This window comes from Pteropus alecto, unplaced genomic scaffold (assembly GCF_000325575.1).
Source record: "Pteropus alecto unplaced genomic scaffold, ASM32557v1 scaffold21, whole genome shotgun sequence".
Taxonomy (NCBI): Eukaryota; Metazoa; Chordata; class Mammalia; order Chiroptera; family Pteropodidae; genus Pteropus; species Pteropus alecto.
The window spans coordinates 5172137-5191708 of record NW_006436282.1 but is presented as its reverse complement, the minus strand read 5'-3'; the positions used below and the strand labels follow the sequence as shown (position 1 = coordinate 5191708).

The 19572-nt window shown below is 36.1% G+C and overlaps 1 protein-coding gene across 4 annotated transcripts in view; it reads right to left on the bottom strand.

The window, feature by feature from the left end:
• UMAD1 (UBAP1-MVB12-associated (UMA) domain containing 1) overlaps positions 1–19572 on the bottom strand; it is a 184040-nt gene that overhangs the window by 48308 nt on the left and 116160 nt on the right. For all 4 annotated transcript variants that reach the window (XM_015589446.2, XM_025046803.1, XM_025046804.1 and 1 more), the window contains exon 3: positions 6057–6130. In XM_015589446.2, the coding sequence (XP_015444932.1) occupies positions 6057–6130 (74 nt within the window). The remainder of the gene's footprint in view (positions 1–6056; positions 6131–19572) is intronic.

Genomic DNA, 19572 nt, shown 5'->3' with positions numbered 1-19572 from the left:
TCTCATATATGCACTTAATTTTAGCAAACATTTTATTGTTGTTGCTACTACCTTAATTACTGCTTTTGCAATTGCGGTCTATTAAATTTCCTAGTATAAATTGGCTGTAAGACTGCTTTAGGTCTTCATTAAGAAATTTATATTAAATATGCAATAAGCTACTTTTGTTAACAGAAGTTGGGGGAATATTAGTGTCACAGTTTATTATTATAAATAATTTTTGTGTCTCCTGTCAGTATAACCACAAGAATATTTCAATACCACCAGCTGATAATAATCTTTATAAATCCTACTTTGCAGCTATACCATCTGTTAGTTATTATTTTATATGTGGTTCCATATGCATATGTGAATTAGTTGTCACTCAAGACAAATATACAAATGGAACTGTGGTATTGCACTGAGTTTTTTATTGGCTTGTTTTTGTATTTTGCTATCTTAGGCCACCGAACTAAATAAACAAACATATTCCTCAGTCTTGGAGACTAAAAATAAATGCAAATTTAAAAATAATTTTTGTTGTGCAAATAAGAGAAATTTAAGTTCAACAAACACTTAATCTAAAAGTATCTTTTAGATTAAAATTAGATTAAAATTAGTAGTCACCAAAATTGGAAAAAAATTATATTAAAAATCATGCCTCTCAAAATATACCTACAAAACCAAATAAGAATAGGTCCACTAGTAAATTAGTAGCTATTATGGTTCCAGTTTTCACAATACAAAATAGTTCTCACAAATTAAGATTATAAAAGAATGACTAGTTATTTGCTTACTTGTAATGTTTATTCCCTGAAGAGAGGAGTCATAATGGCAAAAACTCAAAACCAGAGCCCCCATCAATCTGTGGGTTTATTCCCCTCAAGCTGTAAGTAACAAGCTCATAGACCAGCGGAAGACACTAAGTAGCTGCAGTGTCATTACAACTCACTACCAAAATTTACCCAGAAAGGTAACAAGATAAAAAGACACAAAAATGAGATGGCTAGTTCTCCAACTAGATAATTAGTTACAAATTACAACTTCTTCCCCAAGTACTGAAGTCTAACGACCTTAATTTTAATAGGCCCAAACATGCGTTTACAGGAGTATATACTCTACACACCAAAAACATGGTGAATTCTGTTAAAAGTTATCAATGGCCCTTAAAACATAGACTGAGGCACAATTTGAAAGAAACTACATTTGATGACTAAATTAGTTCCATATTTCCTTAGGTTATCCTATTTTAGGTGGTGATACTTTGGCAATACATATAGGGAACACTAGGTAAAAACAGTAGCAACTAATTTAAGTCAGGGGTTCCCAACCGCCAGGCTGCGGACTGGTACGGGTCAGTGGCCTGTTAGGAACTGGGCCACACAGCAGGAGATGAGTGACAGGCAAGCGAGCAAAACTTCATCTGTATTTGCAGCCACTCCCCAGCGCTAGCATCACCGCCTCAGCTCCACCTCAGATCATCAGGCATTCTTATGGGAGAACTGATCCCTGGTGCCAAAAAGGTCTAGGACCGCTGATATAAGTCATCATTGAAAGAAAATCCATGGAAGGGGAGCGAAGAAGAGACAAACATACTGAGAAATTACGATTTTCTGGAATGAATGCTGTATTATTTTCAGTTTTACAAAGTAAAAGGTCTCACTGATTACTTAATGAAAATAAATATGCTGCTTTTCGGTCTTTTGTGTAAATGTATTGAAACATCTCATAATCCAACTCTATAAAAATTAAGTAATTTGATGCCCAAACTAGATCTCTTTTTTCAAATTATGTTTCACCCAGATGTTAGAATTTCCATGATGTTGGTGAGAGAGCTGTGCTTGAAAAGGGAACAGTTTTAAAGTATACTTGGGCTATAAAGTGTAAGGAAAAATAATATCACAGATTACTTAACAAAATATTTTAACCGCCATTAAAACTACAGTATAGCACAGACCACATTACATTTATTTTTTAACCCTTAATTATCTGTCATTGGGATTCATGTATGGGAAGTATTTTCATACCTTGATATACTTCTGTATTTCTAAAATATTCTTAATGAAGAATTTAATTTCACAAAATTTCACCTTAATACAAAAATGAATTGTATAAATAGTAAGAAAAAAATTTTCAAAACTCACATAATGCCTGAAATCTTTCTGGGCTCTCCAAAATGATATTTCTTCCTCCACTGAAATCTTGGTTTGTTTGTTTTTTTTTTTATTTACAGAGTTTAAGGAACTTATTCTCCTTGATATTATAGTGACTTGTGGAGTTTTCTAATTATCCATAAATAGATTGAGAATTTCTGCTTCTACAAGTGGGAGCCACAGAGTCTTACATATCTCTATATCCTCTCTACCCCATTCCAACAATTCCTTGAAAATAGTAGGCTATCGACATGTTTATCTGAATTCACCCAAAAACCTACTTTATTATACAAAAAGCCACTCACTATTCTTTAGAATAGTGAGTTCCATTTTGGCAACTAAGAGTGTTATTTTTAAGCCTTATGGAACCAATACTAATTTATCCAATATATTCTCATTATAAATAATATTTCAATATTTCTTGTATAGCCATTAAAAATTAAAATAATGAGAATCTTTCCTGCTAAATACAATAATTACAACTTCTTAATCAGATTTATATCTTTTTTAAAAGAACTAATTGAAATCATTACACTTTTCCTTGCTAATGTTGTAAGAGTGCCAACAATAATGTAAATTAACAGATTTTTTAATGGGTAATTCCTAAGAAATAGAAAACTTACAGTGGGAAAAAATAACAGTGTGTTTATAGGTGGAAAACAGAATTTAATTAAGAGATTAAGTCATAAAACTGTTTGCAGAAAACCAATTATTTATCCATCCAGAAATCATTGACAAGGCATCTCTATCACATTACATGTATGACAGTATGTTAGTGGCAGAGGCTAGAAAGCTAATTAAGGTGTATTCTCCACCTTCCAGATAACAGAAATAGTCAGAGGACTTTGAAGTTACCTCTATCTGAGGGCAAAGAGTTCACAAAGGAGCTAACATTTGAACAGGGTTTGGGGTTTAGGCTTTATTCTGCAGATTTCAAGACATTTTGGCCTGAAGTAACAAAACTAGCTCTTCTTTTTTTAGAAAGAGATTTGGAAAAGAAACTGCTTGTCTAATAATAGTCTGGTGAACAGATGAGGACCAAGTTGGGGAATAAGGAACCAGATTTGGAAGTGTTTGAGAGGTAGAATCAATAGGACTTGATAGATTTGATGAAGAGGGTGAGAAGAATTAGTCAAAATGGTAACTTTAGGCCTTTAACTTGGCAGGCTGACGATGACCTTAAATGCAATCTAGATTATCAGTTAATATGTATTTACTGAGCACCTTCTATGTACCAGACACTATTCTAGGAACATAAGGTCTGTTTTCATTCTAGTCAGGGGAGGCAGACAGTAAACAAATAAATAATCTGAGATAGTGATAACATGATGGAGAAAGTGAAACAGCGTTATGTGACAGTGACTGGGGGGTGAGGGACATTTTAGCTGAGGTAGTCATGAAAAGTGACACTTGAACTAAGACCTGAATAATAAGGAGGCAGCCACGTGAAGCTGTGGTAAAGAAAAGGAGAGCAAATGCAAAGGCTAAGACTGGAAGGAGATTAACAGGATCAAGGGGCAGAAGGGGAGCTGGGGACATGGAAGGGGTTTGAAGGGTGTGGAGAAAAACTGGAGAGCGCATGGAGCTCCTTGTAGCCCAGTGTCAGGGGCCTATCATTTATTCTGGTTACCTTGGGTAGCCAGCAGATTTTACACCAAAAAGTGATGTGATTTGATTTACATTTCTGTCTGCTGTGTGGAGAATGGATTTACAGGAGAAGAATGGAGGCAGAGGGTCCTGGTGAAAGTGGTGGCTTAGACTTGGGTTCTAACAGTGCTGATATTCTGGGCATAGAGAGAGAGGTGACAGGACTTACCGATGGACTGGATGTGGAGTGTGAGAGGAAGAGAGGAACCAGAGGCACCTCAGGGGTTTTGATTCTAAACGACTATGTGATGGTGATGTTCAACAGAGATTGTGGACGGTTAGGCAGAGAGAAGCTGCAGGGTGGTGGGGCCAGGAATCAATAGTTCTTCTTTGTTCAAGTAAAGACCAAACTGTCTAGAAACTTCTAAGTGAAACATTCTTAGGCAGTGGATATATTCTAGAGCTCAGGGGGATAGGTCTAGGTAGAAATATACTTTGGGAGTCATCAACATCTATACAGAATTTTAAACCTTGAGGCTGGATCAGACTCATCTTGACTAACTGAGGTAGATAATGGGGTCCGAGGAAGGTGAGGAATAGGCATCAATGTTTTTGTTTTGAGATCTTTAAAGGAGAAGAATAATGAATTCCATTTTAGACATTTAAAGATGAGGTAAATGATTATTTGACTTTTCTGTGGCAAATCATACATAGCCTCTAACAATATTTTATTATTATTCCCTTGTACTGTGATTTAACCCTGTCGTCTCATTTGCAGTCTTCCAATTTCTTTTTTGCTACGTAAGTATGCTCTCTAATAGCAAACACTGACCTCTGAGTGCCCGGAGCTATTCAGATAGAAGACATTTTTCAAATATCTGTTATAGCATGAGTATATTAATCCACTCTTTATGATTAAGAATTGATTGTATAATGGAGAGACTAGAAAGCAGCACGATAATGAGCTAGTCTGAAATATGGGAGGATCATAATCTCAAACACTTCTTAAGAATTAATCTTGGAATTCTATCAATGAATCAACTTTGAAAAATAATCGAGCACTGCAGACATTTTCAGTGAATCACATAACTAAGCAATTAAATTCAAATAATCGTTGATGATTTCTAAACCTTCCTGGTGGTTCTTTCCCAAGCTTCAAATACATCATCAACCTTTATTCCCTATCAAAAATGCTACTATGGTCGGCACTCACTAACTGAATACATGAAAGAGATCAAGCTGCTTCAGTATATAGACAGGACGTATTTCTTTGTCCTTGTATCTGTTTTTTTCACCACTATATACTCAGTTCCTTACACAGTACTTTGAATACAGTCAGTGCTTAATAAATATTTGTCACATGCATACGTGAAAAACGAACACACAGTTTTATGGACAAGATGACTCTTTTTTTCCTCTATATCAATTTCTTTCTGCATCACTTCTTTAAATAAGTTTTTTTCTTAATTATAAAATATTTGCTCACTGTGAAAAATATGAATATGAAAAATATGAATATAAAAAATAAAAATCTTTCTTAAAATACATATTACTTTCTACTTATAATTCGTGATTGTATTCATTCATTCACTTAACAAATGTTTTTGACTATTCGTGCTAGGCTTTGGGGACGTGCCGATGAACCAAAGTGGCAAGACCCCTGACCCCACTCCAGTTGTATACAGCAATACCCTCATGTGATACAAGTAGAATATATGTAGAGGTGTTTCACTATGTAAAAAGTTTAAAAATTCATGGATATCCCTTGTACCCTAACAATTAACATTTCCCCTAAATTCTAAAAATGATTACTTCAGTGATTAAATAACATTAGTATGTTTCCACCTAGTATTCGAAAGTATCTTAATGACATTTTCAAGTATCCTCAAAGAGCAAATAGTTTTCCCATGTGGAAAAAAACAAATATCTTAGTCTTTCTACTAAACAATGTCAAGGACAGCATTGTGATGCTGGAAGTGGTAATAGAGTTCTGAATAGATTATTTTCAAAACTTTCTCTATAGGTTCATATATTATCCATTTATTCAAATGGATTATTAAATAATCACTCAAAAAGGTTCAAATGTTTTCATTTGAGTGCTCTACTCCTCTTTTTTTCAACAGAAAGTTTCCATTTCCAGTACAAGGAAAAGCTTAGCTCTTGGAAAGTCACTCTCTGTACTGTCATCCCCTGATTTGGAGCTGGTCATCTGTTTCTTGGTATCTACATACCTGTCTGCATAGCAAGAATAAAAGTTACTAGTTATCCTCAGAGAAATATATAATCATAGAGACTTGTTCAGTTGCACCCCAAAAGGATTCATCGAGTTTCACTTACCTCCAAAGGCTGGCTGCCTTCTGCTTCTGAAGTTTTACCTCTTGCTGCCATTCTTTGTTCATTTTCTGTATCTCCTAAGAAACAGAAGAAAAAACAAAATAAAACAAAAATAAAAAACCTTTACCATACCATTGAAATCACATTGTCTTCTATTTATTTGAAATACCTTCTGTTATTATGTTTCACATTATAGAATCAACTACTTTGTTACAAAATAAATAAGTTAATATTTTTTAAAAATAAGTTAATTTTTAAGAAGAGTAATTTATAAAGATCTCATAAATCATTCAGCCATCTCATATATACAACCTAAACCAGAAATGTATCTTGCTTTATATAGATTTACTCTGGAATGTAAATCAAGCCATACATCAAATAAGCTAGAAAAACTTACAACTTAAAGGCAAATTATTTCCAAATTAAAAGTATCTATAATATATATAACTGTCCTTCAAATTAGTTTTTTAAAAAGGTTTACTCTGTATGTTTTTGTATCTCTGTGGATCTCCTTCGGAGTAGATATATATGTTTGTATGTCATAATTAACCAAATGTCGAACCATCTTTATAGCAGGAAAGAACAACAAATTAATAAATTAGCCTTCAGTCAATACTTTGATTCCTAAGGCTGATGCCTGGGTAGGTTATGTTACTAAATGAAGTTGGTGACTTAGGCTGGCTCCAGCAATATAGAACATACACAAATAAGTAAGTATAAGTATAATTTAATTTATTAATGACTTATTTTAATTTATTATCATTAATGATCTGTGATTAACACATGGTAATAAACAATTAACCTACTTCTTTAAAACATAATAAGAGGTTAACATAGTAATTTGTAAACTGCTCTTCCCATAAAATTTAAGCTAGCTCAGGAATGTCTACAATAGGTAAGATTACAAAATTCTTAGATTATGACTTGACTGACACTAAAGGTTAGGAATCTATTAATGTAAGAAAGGTCACAAGTCTTGATTAGAGATAAAGTATAAAAGTCTTGTCTGAGCTTAACTTTCCAAATGAAACACAAAAGTTTAGTTTACCAATGGCTACTATCGAGAAACAGCCTTGTGATAATTGTAAAGGAAAATTCTGTTAAATTCTAAAATCATGAAGTGAGAATTAAATTGGCAGTTTAGTAAAATAGTTATTTTAAAGTAAATCTGAAAAATGTTTATTCCCATCTATAATCTTTGTTCTCATCTATGTGTAACATAACTGCTGGGCTGGACACAGCACATAATAGGTGTTCAATAAATACTAGCTGAATAAGTTAATGAACTTCTCTTTATAGTTTCCAGTCTATAAAACTATGACAAATACTAAATGGTATGTAATAAAAACTGTATTTGAGCATACAGTAAGTCTCTTTCTTCTAAAACATATTTGTAAAACTTAAAAGGCAAATTTATTAAATATCACTATTATGTATTGTTACTAGTGATCCATAATTATGGCATTATTTATTAAATTTTAAAAACAGTTAAGGATTTTTTTAAAAAATCATACTGAAACAAAACCATTAGGAATTTTTGGGTTATATCTTTAGGATAATAAAGTTAATAACTGTTAAGTGAAAAATTAAATCAACCTACTTTTGTGACCCAGGATGTCACATAACTATTCTGATTTTTTTAAAGTGTTTATTTAAACTGACCATTTATTTGCATATCAAGAAGAGTCTTATTTTCCAAAATCCCCCTTCTCTCTGAACGTTAGGGATAAGATAATCAACTGCTGATTTACAGGAGGTGAAACCAATGTACAAAGAGTTCAGTTTGCTTGGTTATAGGCGGATACCATGGCAGCACGAACAGCCAAGGTACTACAAGTCTCTGTGCAATGAGGTCAAGGTGTGTTTAATAATTCCCATACATGATGTTTATAAGAAAATATGTATCACCTAATATAAAAGGTTTTTTACCTTTTAGATTAAAAAAAAAATCAGGAAAGATTTTTTACCTTTTAAAATGATTATTGCTCCATCTCATAGCCATACAAACACTGTAACTGGCTAAAATCATTCAGCACAAAGTCTGTGCTTCCTTTGCCATTTTCTGATTTCAAGGTGTGTATCTATACAAAACTTTCTGTTTCTCCCTACTGCTTGAATAACCAGAAAGGTTATCAGCCAGTGTTCCTGACATCACACAACACACCTGCCTAGAAGCAATTGTAGAATCACTATTTACTGAAATGCCATGTCTGGTGATAATTCAGATAGGACAGTAACTGATTATAAGGAAAGATGCCATCTGTAAGATTATTCTCTATAAACAACAGAAAAAATAAAAAGCAGGTCACAAAGAAATATAATTTTTGAAGTTTTTTCCTCCTCCTGAAGAATTATTCTGTCATGGTAAAAATTCAGTTATTTTATCCATTTTTAATAACCCACATGAAAGTGAGATACTTTAACAATAAAGATGCACATGATAACTGTGAAAGAAGGTACCTGAGTTTTCAAACATCAGTTAACTCTAATTAATATTCTAGATAGAGTCAAAAATTTAATTTGCAAGTCAGCTATTTAAAAAGAACAAAAACAACCAACATTTTCACAGTATTTAACATTTCAAAGCTTTTTTTTACACCACATTTGGTTCTTACTATGGCCCAGTAAGACATCCTTCCGATCCCCCCATCTCCCCGTTTACAGGTGAGTGAACCCTAAAGCACAGAGCATTGACATGCCCAGGGTCTCCCAGGCAGAAGGCAGTGTTAGTGAGAGCAGAACCCAGTCTCCCAACATCTCTGAGGATTCTGTGGAATGTTCTGAGATGGGGCCTGAGCTGGATGGAATCAAGTCTCTGAGTTAGGGAACAGGGTTATGAAGAACAGAGCCCAGGGCTCCTGTTCTCTGAAGACAGGATCTTTTTTGTTTGTCCCAGGCCCTGGGCGTCCAGACACTCCTCTCTATTCCTTTTTCCTTCCATAGGCCCCATTCATTATCTTTCTCTTCCCTTTTCACTAATGATACCAAATACTTCTGGCCAGGGCGAGCCTCTTGTCCTTCTTGCCCAGCCCTCAAAGCAAACATACAGTCCCCTTGATACTTTTCCGGAAGTTTGTAAGGCTAGAAATAATTTTATAAAAGGAAAAAGCTCTCTTACATTCCAACCATACAATTTTCGTGGTTTAAATGTAGTTTTTATTTAGATGAATAAATGATAAAGGTTACCTAGACATGCAAAAGAAGCTCTTTCAGAACTTAAAGGACAAGTGAAATCCAATTATATTTTAGATTAGGGGTTGGCAACTTTTTCTGTTAAAGGGCAACTTTTTCTGTTAAAGGGCTGGATAGTAAATATTTTAGGCTTTGTGGGCCATATGGTCTTGGTCACAAGTTCTTTACTATTGTAGTTGAGAGCCACCACAGACAATATATAAACCGATGAGTATGGCTGTGTTCCAATAAAAATTTATTTACAAAAAACAGGTGTCAGGCTGTAGTTTCCTCACCCCTGTTTTAGAGAATATAGTACTCCACCCCTTCTAAGTTAAAAGGTTAAATTGTGTTTGAATTATACAAGGAGATAAGAAAGGAACATCATTAGCATATCATCATGGTCCCATTCTACTGTGTGAACTGGGTTGAGGGGGAGGAGAAATGGTAGTGAAGAGTGAGCACTAGGGATAAGGGAAGATGGAAAGGAGAGAAATCCCCAGTGATGGAAGGGAAACCCAAATGCCCATCTGGGTCACCCAGAGGAGACCTGTTTTGGGGTGCTGGTGGTAGTGGGTGGGGGAGGGAGAACCCTCATTCATTCGGTCTCCTTAAATGTGGAGGACGCTCTAGTAACATCCATCCCAGGCCTCCCTCACTCCCCAGTCCCTGGGTTGGTGACTTGGAAGGACTTGCTGGCCTGGTTCCTCCTCCTCCCTTTTGTGAGAACGGGAGGACCGCAGAGAACACGTGACTGTTTGCTCTGACCCTCCACACAGACCTCCTCCCCTTGGGCAAGCCTGCCCCACCCAACCCTGCATATGCTGTAACTGGATGGGGCTCAATCTAATTCTGAGATTCAGATTCGGAACCCTAATTGCTCCTTGAGAGAAGCCACATTCTTCAACACCAACTTTATAGGCAATAAAGATGAAAATTTGGTCTCAATCTGTTTTTTTTTCCCTAAATTGACCAGATTTTATCTGAGAAAGAGAGGTGTTAATATTGGAATGCCCTAGTTGTGAATACAGAAAACTATTCTCTTTCTTTTCTTTCTCTTTTCTTTGATTATGTAGGATTATCTAGAACTCCCTACCCTGAGAATGCAGTCTACAAAACACTAGTTTCGAGGAGTTCACCGGGAAAAAATATTTCTATGGTCAAAAGTATGAGAAAAAACTGCAGAGCATGTTCCCTTTCCATTGATTTACAATGCACTATTTATTCAGGTTGTCGAATGATCTTTAATTAAAATATTTTCCTTCGTAGTTCTTAACTAGCTGGACTTTCCACTGCAGCACTATTGATGTCACCTATGATGTTATGAGGGTGGCGGCCATCAACATTGCAGCCCACAGACTGAGCAGTCCCCAGGATCTCTTTAATGGTTCCAGAGAGTTCTCTGGCTCAAGATCGGTGCCGCATCTGTTGTGCAATGTGGAAAATCTCATCAAAAGTGATATTTCCACTGTGCTCTTTTTTTTTTTTTTTTTTGCTTCTTTCTGTCTCTTGATGGTTCTTTGAGGGCTTTGATGATCAGGTCAAAGGCAGAAAGTGCTACCTCTGTCTGGGTCTCTCTGCTCTGAATGGTCAGTTTCACTATAATCCTCAGACCCTTCCAATCACCCGTTGCTTTGGTGATGTCATCACCAACCTTTTTGGAGACAGGCCCAAGGGGCCGATCTTGGGGGCCAAGGCAAAACTGGCACCGATTCCACAGATTCGGGACAACCAAAGAAAGTTGTGCCTTGGCCTCCTTTGAGCCAAAAGCCGAAAGCCCAGTGTACTCTAAAAAATTAAAAGCTCTGTGAAATTCTTTAGTAAAAAAATTTATTTTTTTTTTTACAACATATTTGACTATGGAGTCATTTTATTCACCTGATACCTACTAAACACCTTGCAGAGGTCCATGAACATACTATGGAAAATGATGACATAGCATTTCCAAAGTTAAAATTGATTATGAAATACATTATTTTTACCTAACTCTTGAAGACCCTCAACCTTGCCAAATTTGTTACTTAGCTTTTGAACATTCATTTTACACAATACTAACCCACACTTACTTTCCTTTAGATGATTCTTTTCACAACTCCCTGTTCATCCATTCAGTTGCATTTGGGCCAGACTAGCATCATGTGACTGTATTCTACTACATAATTACAATGCCAGAATAGCCGATAATCTACAGAAGAGAGAAGGGTAGCCAGGCACCTTGAAGACAGGAGGAAACCCCAGTGCTCAGAAACATCTCCCCCACAAATTTCACCAATTAGAGATTCATTAGAGTTAATGAGCTACTCTTTTAAAATGCAAATACCCCCTGGGAGAGTTTGCTTATTAGTCATTCACCAGTGAAGGAGTGGGAAGAACAGTGGAATGGCCACTCCATTAACTTTCATTCTTCATTCACGTACTCATTACACCAGGCAGCCTGGCACTGGGGCAAGAGAATGGCTTTGGAATCTGACAGATCTCCACCCAAATCCTTTACCAAATCCATGACCCTATGCAAGTTAGTTAACGTCTCAGAGCCTCGACATCCTCATCTTAAAAATGGGAATAATGATAAATAATAAGGTTGTTATAAAGATTAAATGAGAAAATATGTTAAACCCTAATTGTGGAAAAGAAGGGAGGGGAGTTGGAGCAAGATAATAGTTTTGTCTTGGTGTCAACTGCTGTTCTACCTTTGTCACGTAGCTGTGCCGTTATCTTCAGCACAGGACGGGTGCTAGGAGAGGCTCTCACATGTCAACTCATTTAGTGCTCATGGTGGCATTGTGAGGTTGGTTTTATTATGTCCATTTAAGAATGGTGACTTGTTAAAATCCAAGTCTGCTGACAGTGCCAAATCATTACATAATACATGACCTTTCATTACTTATCAAAACTTGAGTTATTTTATCCAACTCAGTTTAATACACTTTATATTTAAGTCTCCCCCAGTTCAGTTTAGTTTTCCTTTCTACTTTTCCTAATACTATCTACTTACTCCCTGAGAAAGGAGGAATAGTGCAAAAGCAGAAGTACTAATTGCTGAAGACATGTCCTGCCCAGGATTCTGATGACGACTGTTATAACCCTGCAAAAAAAATTAGCCAGAATAGGAACAGCTACACCACAGAGGGAGGAATGCAATTAGCAAACAAATATAGGAAAGGGTTCAAGCGGACTAGGAATTAAAGAAAAGCAAATTAAAATGGCACCAAGAACATACTAAATTAGCACACCAAAATTATTACACCCAAAATTCACTAAGAATGGCATATAACTAATACAGTGGCATCATTCTGATAATGAGGTGAATACTAGATCAACATTGGACTGTACGGGGAGATAATAAGAAAGATAATTCTACACACGCACTCACTAAGGGCTTATAAAAATAATTATAAATGGTTGTTAAAATATGAGGAAATTTTTAAATTAAGGGTTCAATAGAACAGGTAGCCTATAAGATATTAGTGTGAATCTTAATATGTATTTATATATACCTTTTAGGCATCGTGTTAAATTTTAACTTTATGACTGCTACTAAAATCACAGAGCTAAAAACCTTGCTTGCTACTTTAAAATTGTAGGGTCACACTGAATACTTAAAAGCATTTTACTCAGGGAAGTAAGAATGCCAGCAAATCCAACTGAGGTCAGAACCACTTAAGAGTCCTACCGGCCTGCTCTTAATTAACTTGTCCTGGATTCCACAGATGTCTTTAGGTCTGAGTCGTGTTACTTTGTAGCTATGGGTAATAATTTTCCTGGAAGATCTTAAAGCAATCCAAAAACATCATTTAAGCATTTAACACTATGTTAAACAGTTAAGCTTATGCAATTTTTACTTTTAGGCTCTAAGACTAGACATACAAAAGGCCAAATTCATTTAGTAGATGTACATTTGTACAGTATTGTATCATGCTGTATAAATCTGCCTTCAAAGATTTTTTGTTAATCTTTCTTAAATCAGAGTAAATTTATATACTATGAGAGTAAGCTGGGCTGATGATTCCTAACCCTGGATTCCAAAACGCTACTGAAAGAAATCTTTACAAAGGGCTGCTGTGAGCAGCCCACTGACAACAGGTTCTATAGGCTCTGCTGAAAACAAACAGAACTGGCACAAAAAGGATTTTCAGTGTGCATAGCTTAAAGCCTAAATTTGTAAAGAGAAAAAAAAAATAGGTTCACTCTACCAGGGTTATCTGGTATCCTGAAACAAAAATACTGCCTGTTGTGGGTGAAGATGATGGCACTGATCCATCACCAATATACAAACCTAGGTTGGAGATACACTGGCATCAAGTCACTCACACTCATGAGCGTTCAGCCTCCCTTCTCAGCAATAGAATAAACTTGTGAAATTACTGGTTGGTGTCAGGAGTTCTGCTCAGTCAGTTTTCAACATAGAAAAATAAGTGACCCTAGAATCAAATGTGTGTTTCAACCTGTTGCACCAGTTGGTCCAACCAGAGATATTAAGTAGGTAAGCCTCTCGATCTTTCATAATTTAGGTCATAGATTGATGAAAGTTGTGACAGAAAAGTGCAAAGAAAATATTTATACAATATAAATATGAAATTTCACATATTTATATTGTATAAATATAATATAAATATGTGAAATTATAGTCCTGAGGACCACAATATACTATGTCATATTTCGAATGTTCATATAAGAAATGGCATTTGGTCCCTTTAAGAACTCAGGTAAGTCTAATCACAGGCCTGAGGGAGGAAGTCCTAACCTCTTCACCGGCCCACTGACTAGAAACAGGCAGACAGCAACAGTGAATCACCAATTACCGTCCTGAGAAAGGACCCCGAAAGGACCTGGATCAAAGTTTAGGGTTGCAAACTCAGGTCTGGCCACCGTTCGCCAAATTTATGAAACTTTTAGTTGGGCTACAATACACAGACAAGGTGGATAAGAAAGTGAATCATGGGCTAGCTTGGGATGAATGTGCCCCAGAGGAAAGCAGGGGCTGAAAGCAGCAGAGAGCAGGGGGCCTTCCTCTGCATAAACGGAGGAAAATTCTGAGACTTCTTGCCAGAGGTATAGTGCATCCCACATTTCAGTGTGCATAAGAGTCACTTGGGGGTGCAAATTCCTGAGTCTCGCAAGAGATTCAAACTTGTAAAGTTGGGTGAAGGGCCCAAGAATTTAACATTTTAGCAAGTATTCCAGGAGGTTCTAATGCACGGTTTCATGGACAATACTTTGAGAAACACTGAAGCAGACTGAGATAACTTTACATGGCTAACAGATTATCATCTGCCTAATTTTTGAAATGACTGTCTCCTCCCTCCTTCTCTCCTTCCTTCCTACATTGTTTAAATATTTAGAGAGTACATATCTCTGTGCTAAGGATGGGGCTCAGTAAGATAAGTTCCCAAAAGAATAGAAAGCAGGGTCTGAAAGAAATATTTGTACATCCACTTCATAGCAGCAAAAGGAGGAAGTAACCCAAGTGTTCATCAGCGGACGAATGGATAAACAAAAAGTGGTGTATATATACAATGGAATATTATTCAGGCTTAAAAGGAAAGAAGTCATGACATATGCTACAACATCGATGAACCTTGAAGACATTATACCAGTAATAAGTCAGTCACAAAAAGACAAATACTACATGATTTCATTTACGTGAGGTGCCTAGAATAGTCCAGCTCGTAAAGACAGAAAATAGAATGGTGGTCGCCAGCGGCTGGGGGTAGGGGCAAATAGAGTTTTGTTGTTTATTAGGTACAGAGTTTTGAGTTTTCAAGGTGAAAAGAGTTCCGGAGACTGGTTTACAACACTGCGAATGTAATTAACACTACTAAACTGTACACCTCAAAATGCTTAAGGTGATAAAATTTATGTGTATTTTACTACAATTGAATATAAAAAAAATTTAAGTAAGATGTGTTATCCTCTATTTAGAACAAGAAAATGGTGGAAGTTAGAGATAAGTCTACTACTGGTTAATACCGTATTTTACAATTTATTTTAGTTTTGTTCTAGTGTGTGTTTACATCAAGATGTTCTAATTAGTCTATCTCAAATTCATAATATTATTTTAATAAATATATGAGGAAAAATCAGGTGAAGGAAATTGTGTTTTCTCTCTCTCTGCTACAGAATTGGTTATGGCTCACTAAAGGGCCTGGCCACCATAAATGGTTTGACCTGCTGCCCAATTACAATGCACAGCAGTAAAAAAGTTAATAACCAATATCAGGAGAATGTACTTTGGCCACTTGGTACTAGTACAATAATGCTGTTTCTGTTGATGTGTTTCTGTAAGCTTATTTGTATTTCCATTATCAGGTAACAACATGGTGTTAGTGACACTGAATAGCAATGTGCTATGCTTTATAAAAATCTCAACTACTAGCTATAAAAATTGAAATTTCTGAATAACTTGAATCAAGAAAGCTAAAATACAAAGTACTGGATAAACAGATAAAGCATAAATGTAGATTACGTAAAACTTCAGAGCTAATATGTATATCCTTTAACAATCTAAAGCAAAACACCTGAAGTTCCTCTAAGGAAGAGACATTTTTCAATACCTTTAAGCCTTGATGTCACTAGGATGGGAAGGGGCGCTTGCTGACAATGAAATCCAGGTGTGTGGGGGGAGGGGTTCAAGATCAACAAATTCTGAAGTCTCCACTGCTGGCTTCTGCTTCTTTTCCCCACAGAAATCCCACCAAGTTGGGGGAGTTAAGGGAAGCAGTTTAAGGGAAGGAAAAGAAGGAGAGTAACAGGGTAGGAAGCAGTAGACAAATCAGACTTCGAGACTGGTAGATCCTATTCTAACGACGGGGGGATATTGATCTCAGGAGCTCCAAAATAGGTTGATAGCACACCATCAGAAAGGTGTAAAGGCAAAAGCAATTGAAGGAAGAAGTGCCCTGGTGAGAGTGAGCAGGTGGCATGGCTAAAAAGTATGAGAACTGGCTTGATGACAGGGTAGAAGTGATTATGTTATGATGATGAAAACAGTAAGGACCACTCTTTGAAATATTCCTCAACCTGGACTTCGACCAGCTATCATGTACTTAATCTTCACTTCTCAGCTTCAAACTCACAACCTCAAGGCGCCCCCAAGAGAATCCATTATCCTCTACATTTTTCTCCAAAAAAATTCACACATTTGCAATCATTTAATTATATGCACTCACTTGTTTAAAAGCTGTTGTTCCCACTAGACTGTCAATTCCACCAAGACATGCTTGTTTTATCTGCCAATGTCTCTAACATCTAGAACAGTGACTGGCACTATGTATGTACGTGGTAGGCCCTTATGAAATGGGTATTTTCCGACTGATGCATTACAGCAAACATGGCATTGTCAAGAGAACGGTGGCAGATAGTCTCGGAGAAATAAGTTTCTGATGCAACTAGAGAATACATAAAGGAAGCTAAAGAGGATGCTCTATGATTGGTAAAAAAAAAAACAAAAAAAAACGTTTATTTACAAACTTAGAACTCAGTGAGAGGTAGAGGCTGAACAAAAGATTTAAAGAGAGATCAATAATCGCAGCTCTAATGTGAAGTTTGGACAGGATTTCTGCAATAAGGGCAAGGTAGACCAGCTACGAAACTTGGAAACACTTCTCAGCAGTTTGTCAGGGTAGAAGAAAAAGGACAGAGGGTCGACAGTGACTTTGAAACCAGAGAAGAGATTTTACCAGAGTCTAGGTAGTTACAGTGAGTCTGAGATAACTGCATGAAATGTAAACGGTGCTGAGATTCCAAAGCAATTCTAATATTTTTATTGTATTGTTATTTAATGCTATATTTATGTTTACTACTGATATGCATTTGACAAATTTAAAAATACCTTCTTTAAAAACATAGTACGTTAGAAATATAGACTAACATATTTGTGATATTTAAAATTCCTCTAAAAACAGTTGTAATGTTCAAAAAAATTGAATTTCTTTTAATTTATAAAGAAAAAATCACTAACTTTAAGATTGGTTAAATAGTAAAACCAATTGTCATTTTAAAGTTATAAAAACTGTATATGGTTTATAAACTTTAAACTTATATTTCTAATTTATTACCACCAAACGCCACAGACTTGCTCAGTTTCATAAATTCGATATTCTTAAAATTAGGATTCATTTATTAAATCCCCACTATATATTTGTATTTTCAGGCCTAAATGATTTCAAATAAATTCAGTAGTCTTCTAGGGACAGGTTCAATGAAATCAGAATTCATTTGGACAGGTGCCTAATTGCAACACATAAAAAAAAACTCCATATATAATGGAGTATTACTCAGAGATAAGAAAAGATGAAAGACTGCCATTTGTGACAACCTAGATGGATCCTGAGATTATCATGCTAAGTGAAACAAGACAGAAAAAGTTGAGAACCATATGATTTCACTCATATGTGAGATATAAAGCTGAAAGCAACAAACAAACAAGATGAACATAAACTCAGACACAGACAACAGTTTGTGGTTCCCAGAGGGAAAGGGTGGGGGTGGAGGTAGATGAGGGTAAAAGTGGCAAAATATATGGTGACAGAAGGAAATTTAACTTCGAGTGGTGAACACATGATGCAATATACATATGACGTCTTATTGAATTGTACACTTGAAACCTTTATCATTTTATTAGCCAATGTCAACCGACCTATAGACCATGCATCTACCTAACCATCCCATAGCAGAACAAGTCAGGAAGAAAAGCATAAAGGACATGGTTCCCTGTTAAGCCTGATTCTAAGATTATAGCAAATAGTATGCTTAATAAGAAGTTTCTCAGATTGTGAGATAGTATCTAGACACAGTGAGATAAAAAACTAGAGAACTTTGGTTGGTTTAGGCCCCGAGTTCTCGAAAACAATACATGAACCGATATTCGAATATCAGTAGAAAACAAAAACATTCCACTGTGGTCTGAATGTATCCCCTCAAAATTCCTGTGTTGAAATCCTAACCTCCTATGATGATGGTATTAGGATGTGGGGGCTTTGAGAAGTGATTAGGTCATGAAGGTGGAATCCTCATGAATGGGACTAGCGTCCTTATAAAGAGACCCCACAGAGATCCCTAGCCCCTTCCATGATGTGAGGATGTGGTAAGAAGTCATCAGCTCTGAACTAGGAAGAGGGCCCTCATCAGAAGCGACCATGCTGGGGCCTTGATCTTGGGCTTCCCAGCTTCCAGAACTGTAATCAATAAATTTCTGTTGTTTATAAAGCTACCCATTCCCTGGCTTTTCGTGCTAGCTGCCTGAATGAACTAAGACACATTCCAAAATTAAAAAATTGGGGGCTTATTCATCATTTCTGATTATCCAAATATCTGTTTCCCTCTAAGACTGGTGAGCTAGTCTTTTTATTTCCCAATTTCTATGGACAGAACATTTTTTTGAAGTCAGTTTGCCTGCCTCTCTCTCTATCATCTATCTAACATCTATCTAGTCTTTCTTCCTCCTTCTCTCTCTTCCTGAATAACTGAGTCCCAGCAAGAAGGCAATGGCAAGATGTTGGAACCTAAGTGAGGAGAGGACGATGTGGGGGAAGCTGTGGCAGCAATGGACTGGCTCAGGCTACTGAAGTACAAGCAGGGCCTGGATCATCTCATTGTGCCATGAAGTGTTTAAAGAATGAGAAGGACAATTTGAAGGTGCTCCCACTGGTCAAACTGGGACCTTGTAAGCATCGAAATAAATAATTACAGTAACATTATAATCCATTAAAAATATCCACAAATAATAAAATTATTTTTAAAATCCATGCACAGGTATTGATATAAATAAAAAATTAACAGATAAATAAGAGGAGGCGGAAGCTTTTCCTTGCAGTGGAATGCCAAGTGAAGAATTGAGAATGACAGAATTAGAAAATTACTATTTGGCAACTATCATGGTAATAGTTAATTCAGCCAAGAAACACAGTTAGATGCTAGAACTAGTGGGTGGGAGGTTGATAAGGAACAGGATATTACATAGTCTCAAAGCACCATCTCCCAAATACTGATTATAAAGACAGCATGAGTAACTTTAACAAAGCATAGTAACAAAGTCTGTTAGATATGACCTTACGTAAGTGATCATGATAAGCATCTCCAGTAATATAACAAATAGGAATTGTGCACTACCCAGTAGGATGCAGTGGGAACACATCACTTCTGTAACATTCCTAACGAAAATGCATAACCTAAATGTAATTTTGAGGACATGTCAGACAAACCCAAATTGAGGGATATTTTACAAAATAACTGACCTGTAATCTTCCAAAGTATCTAGATATTGAAAGTTAAGGAAACTTTCTCTACAGAAACTAATCTATACATTTAGAGATTACAATAATGTGTAACCAGGCTGGTCCTGTTTTCT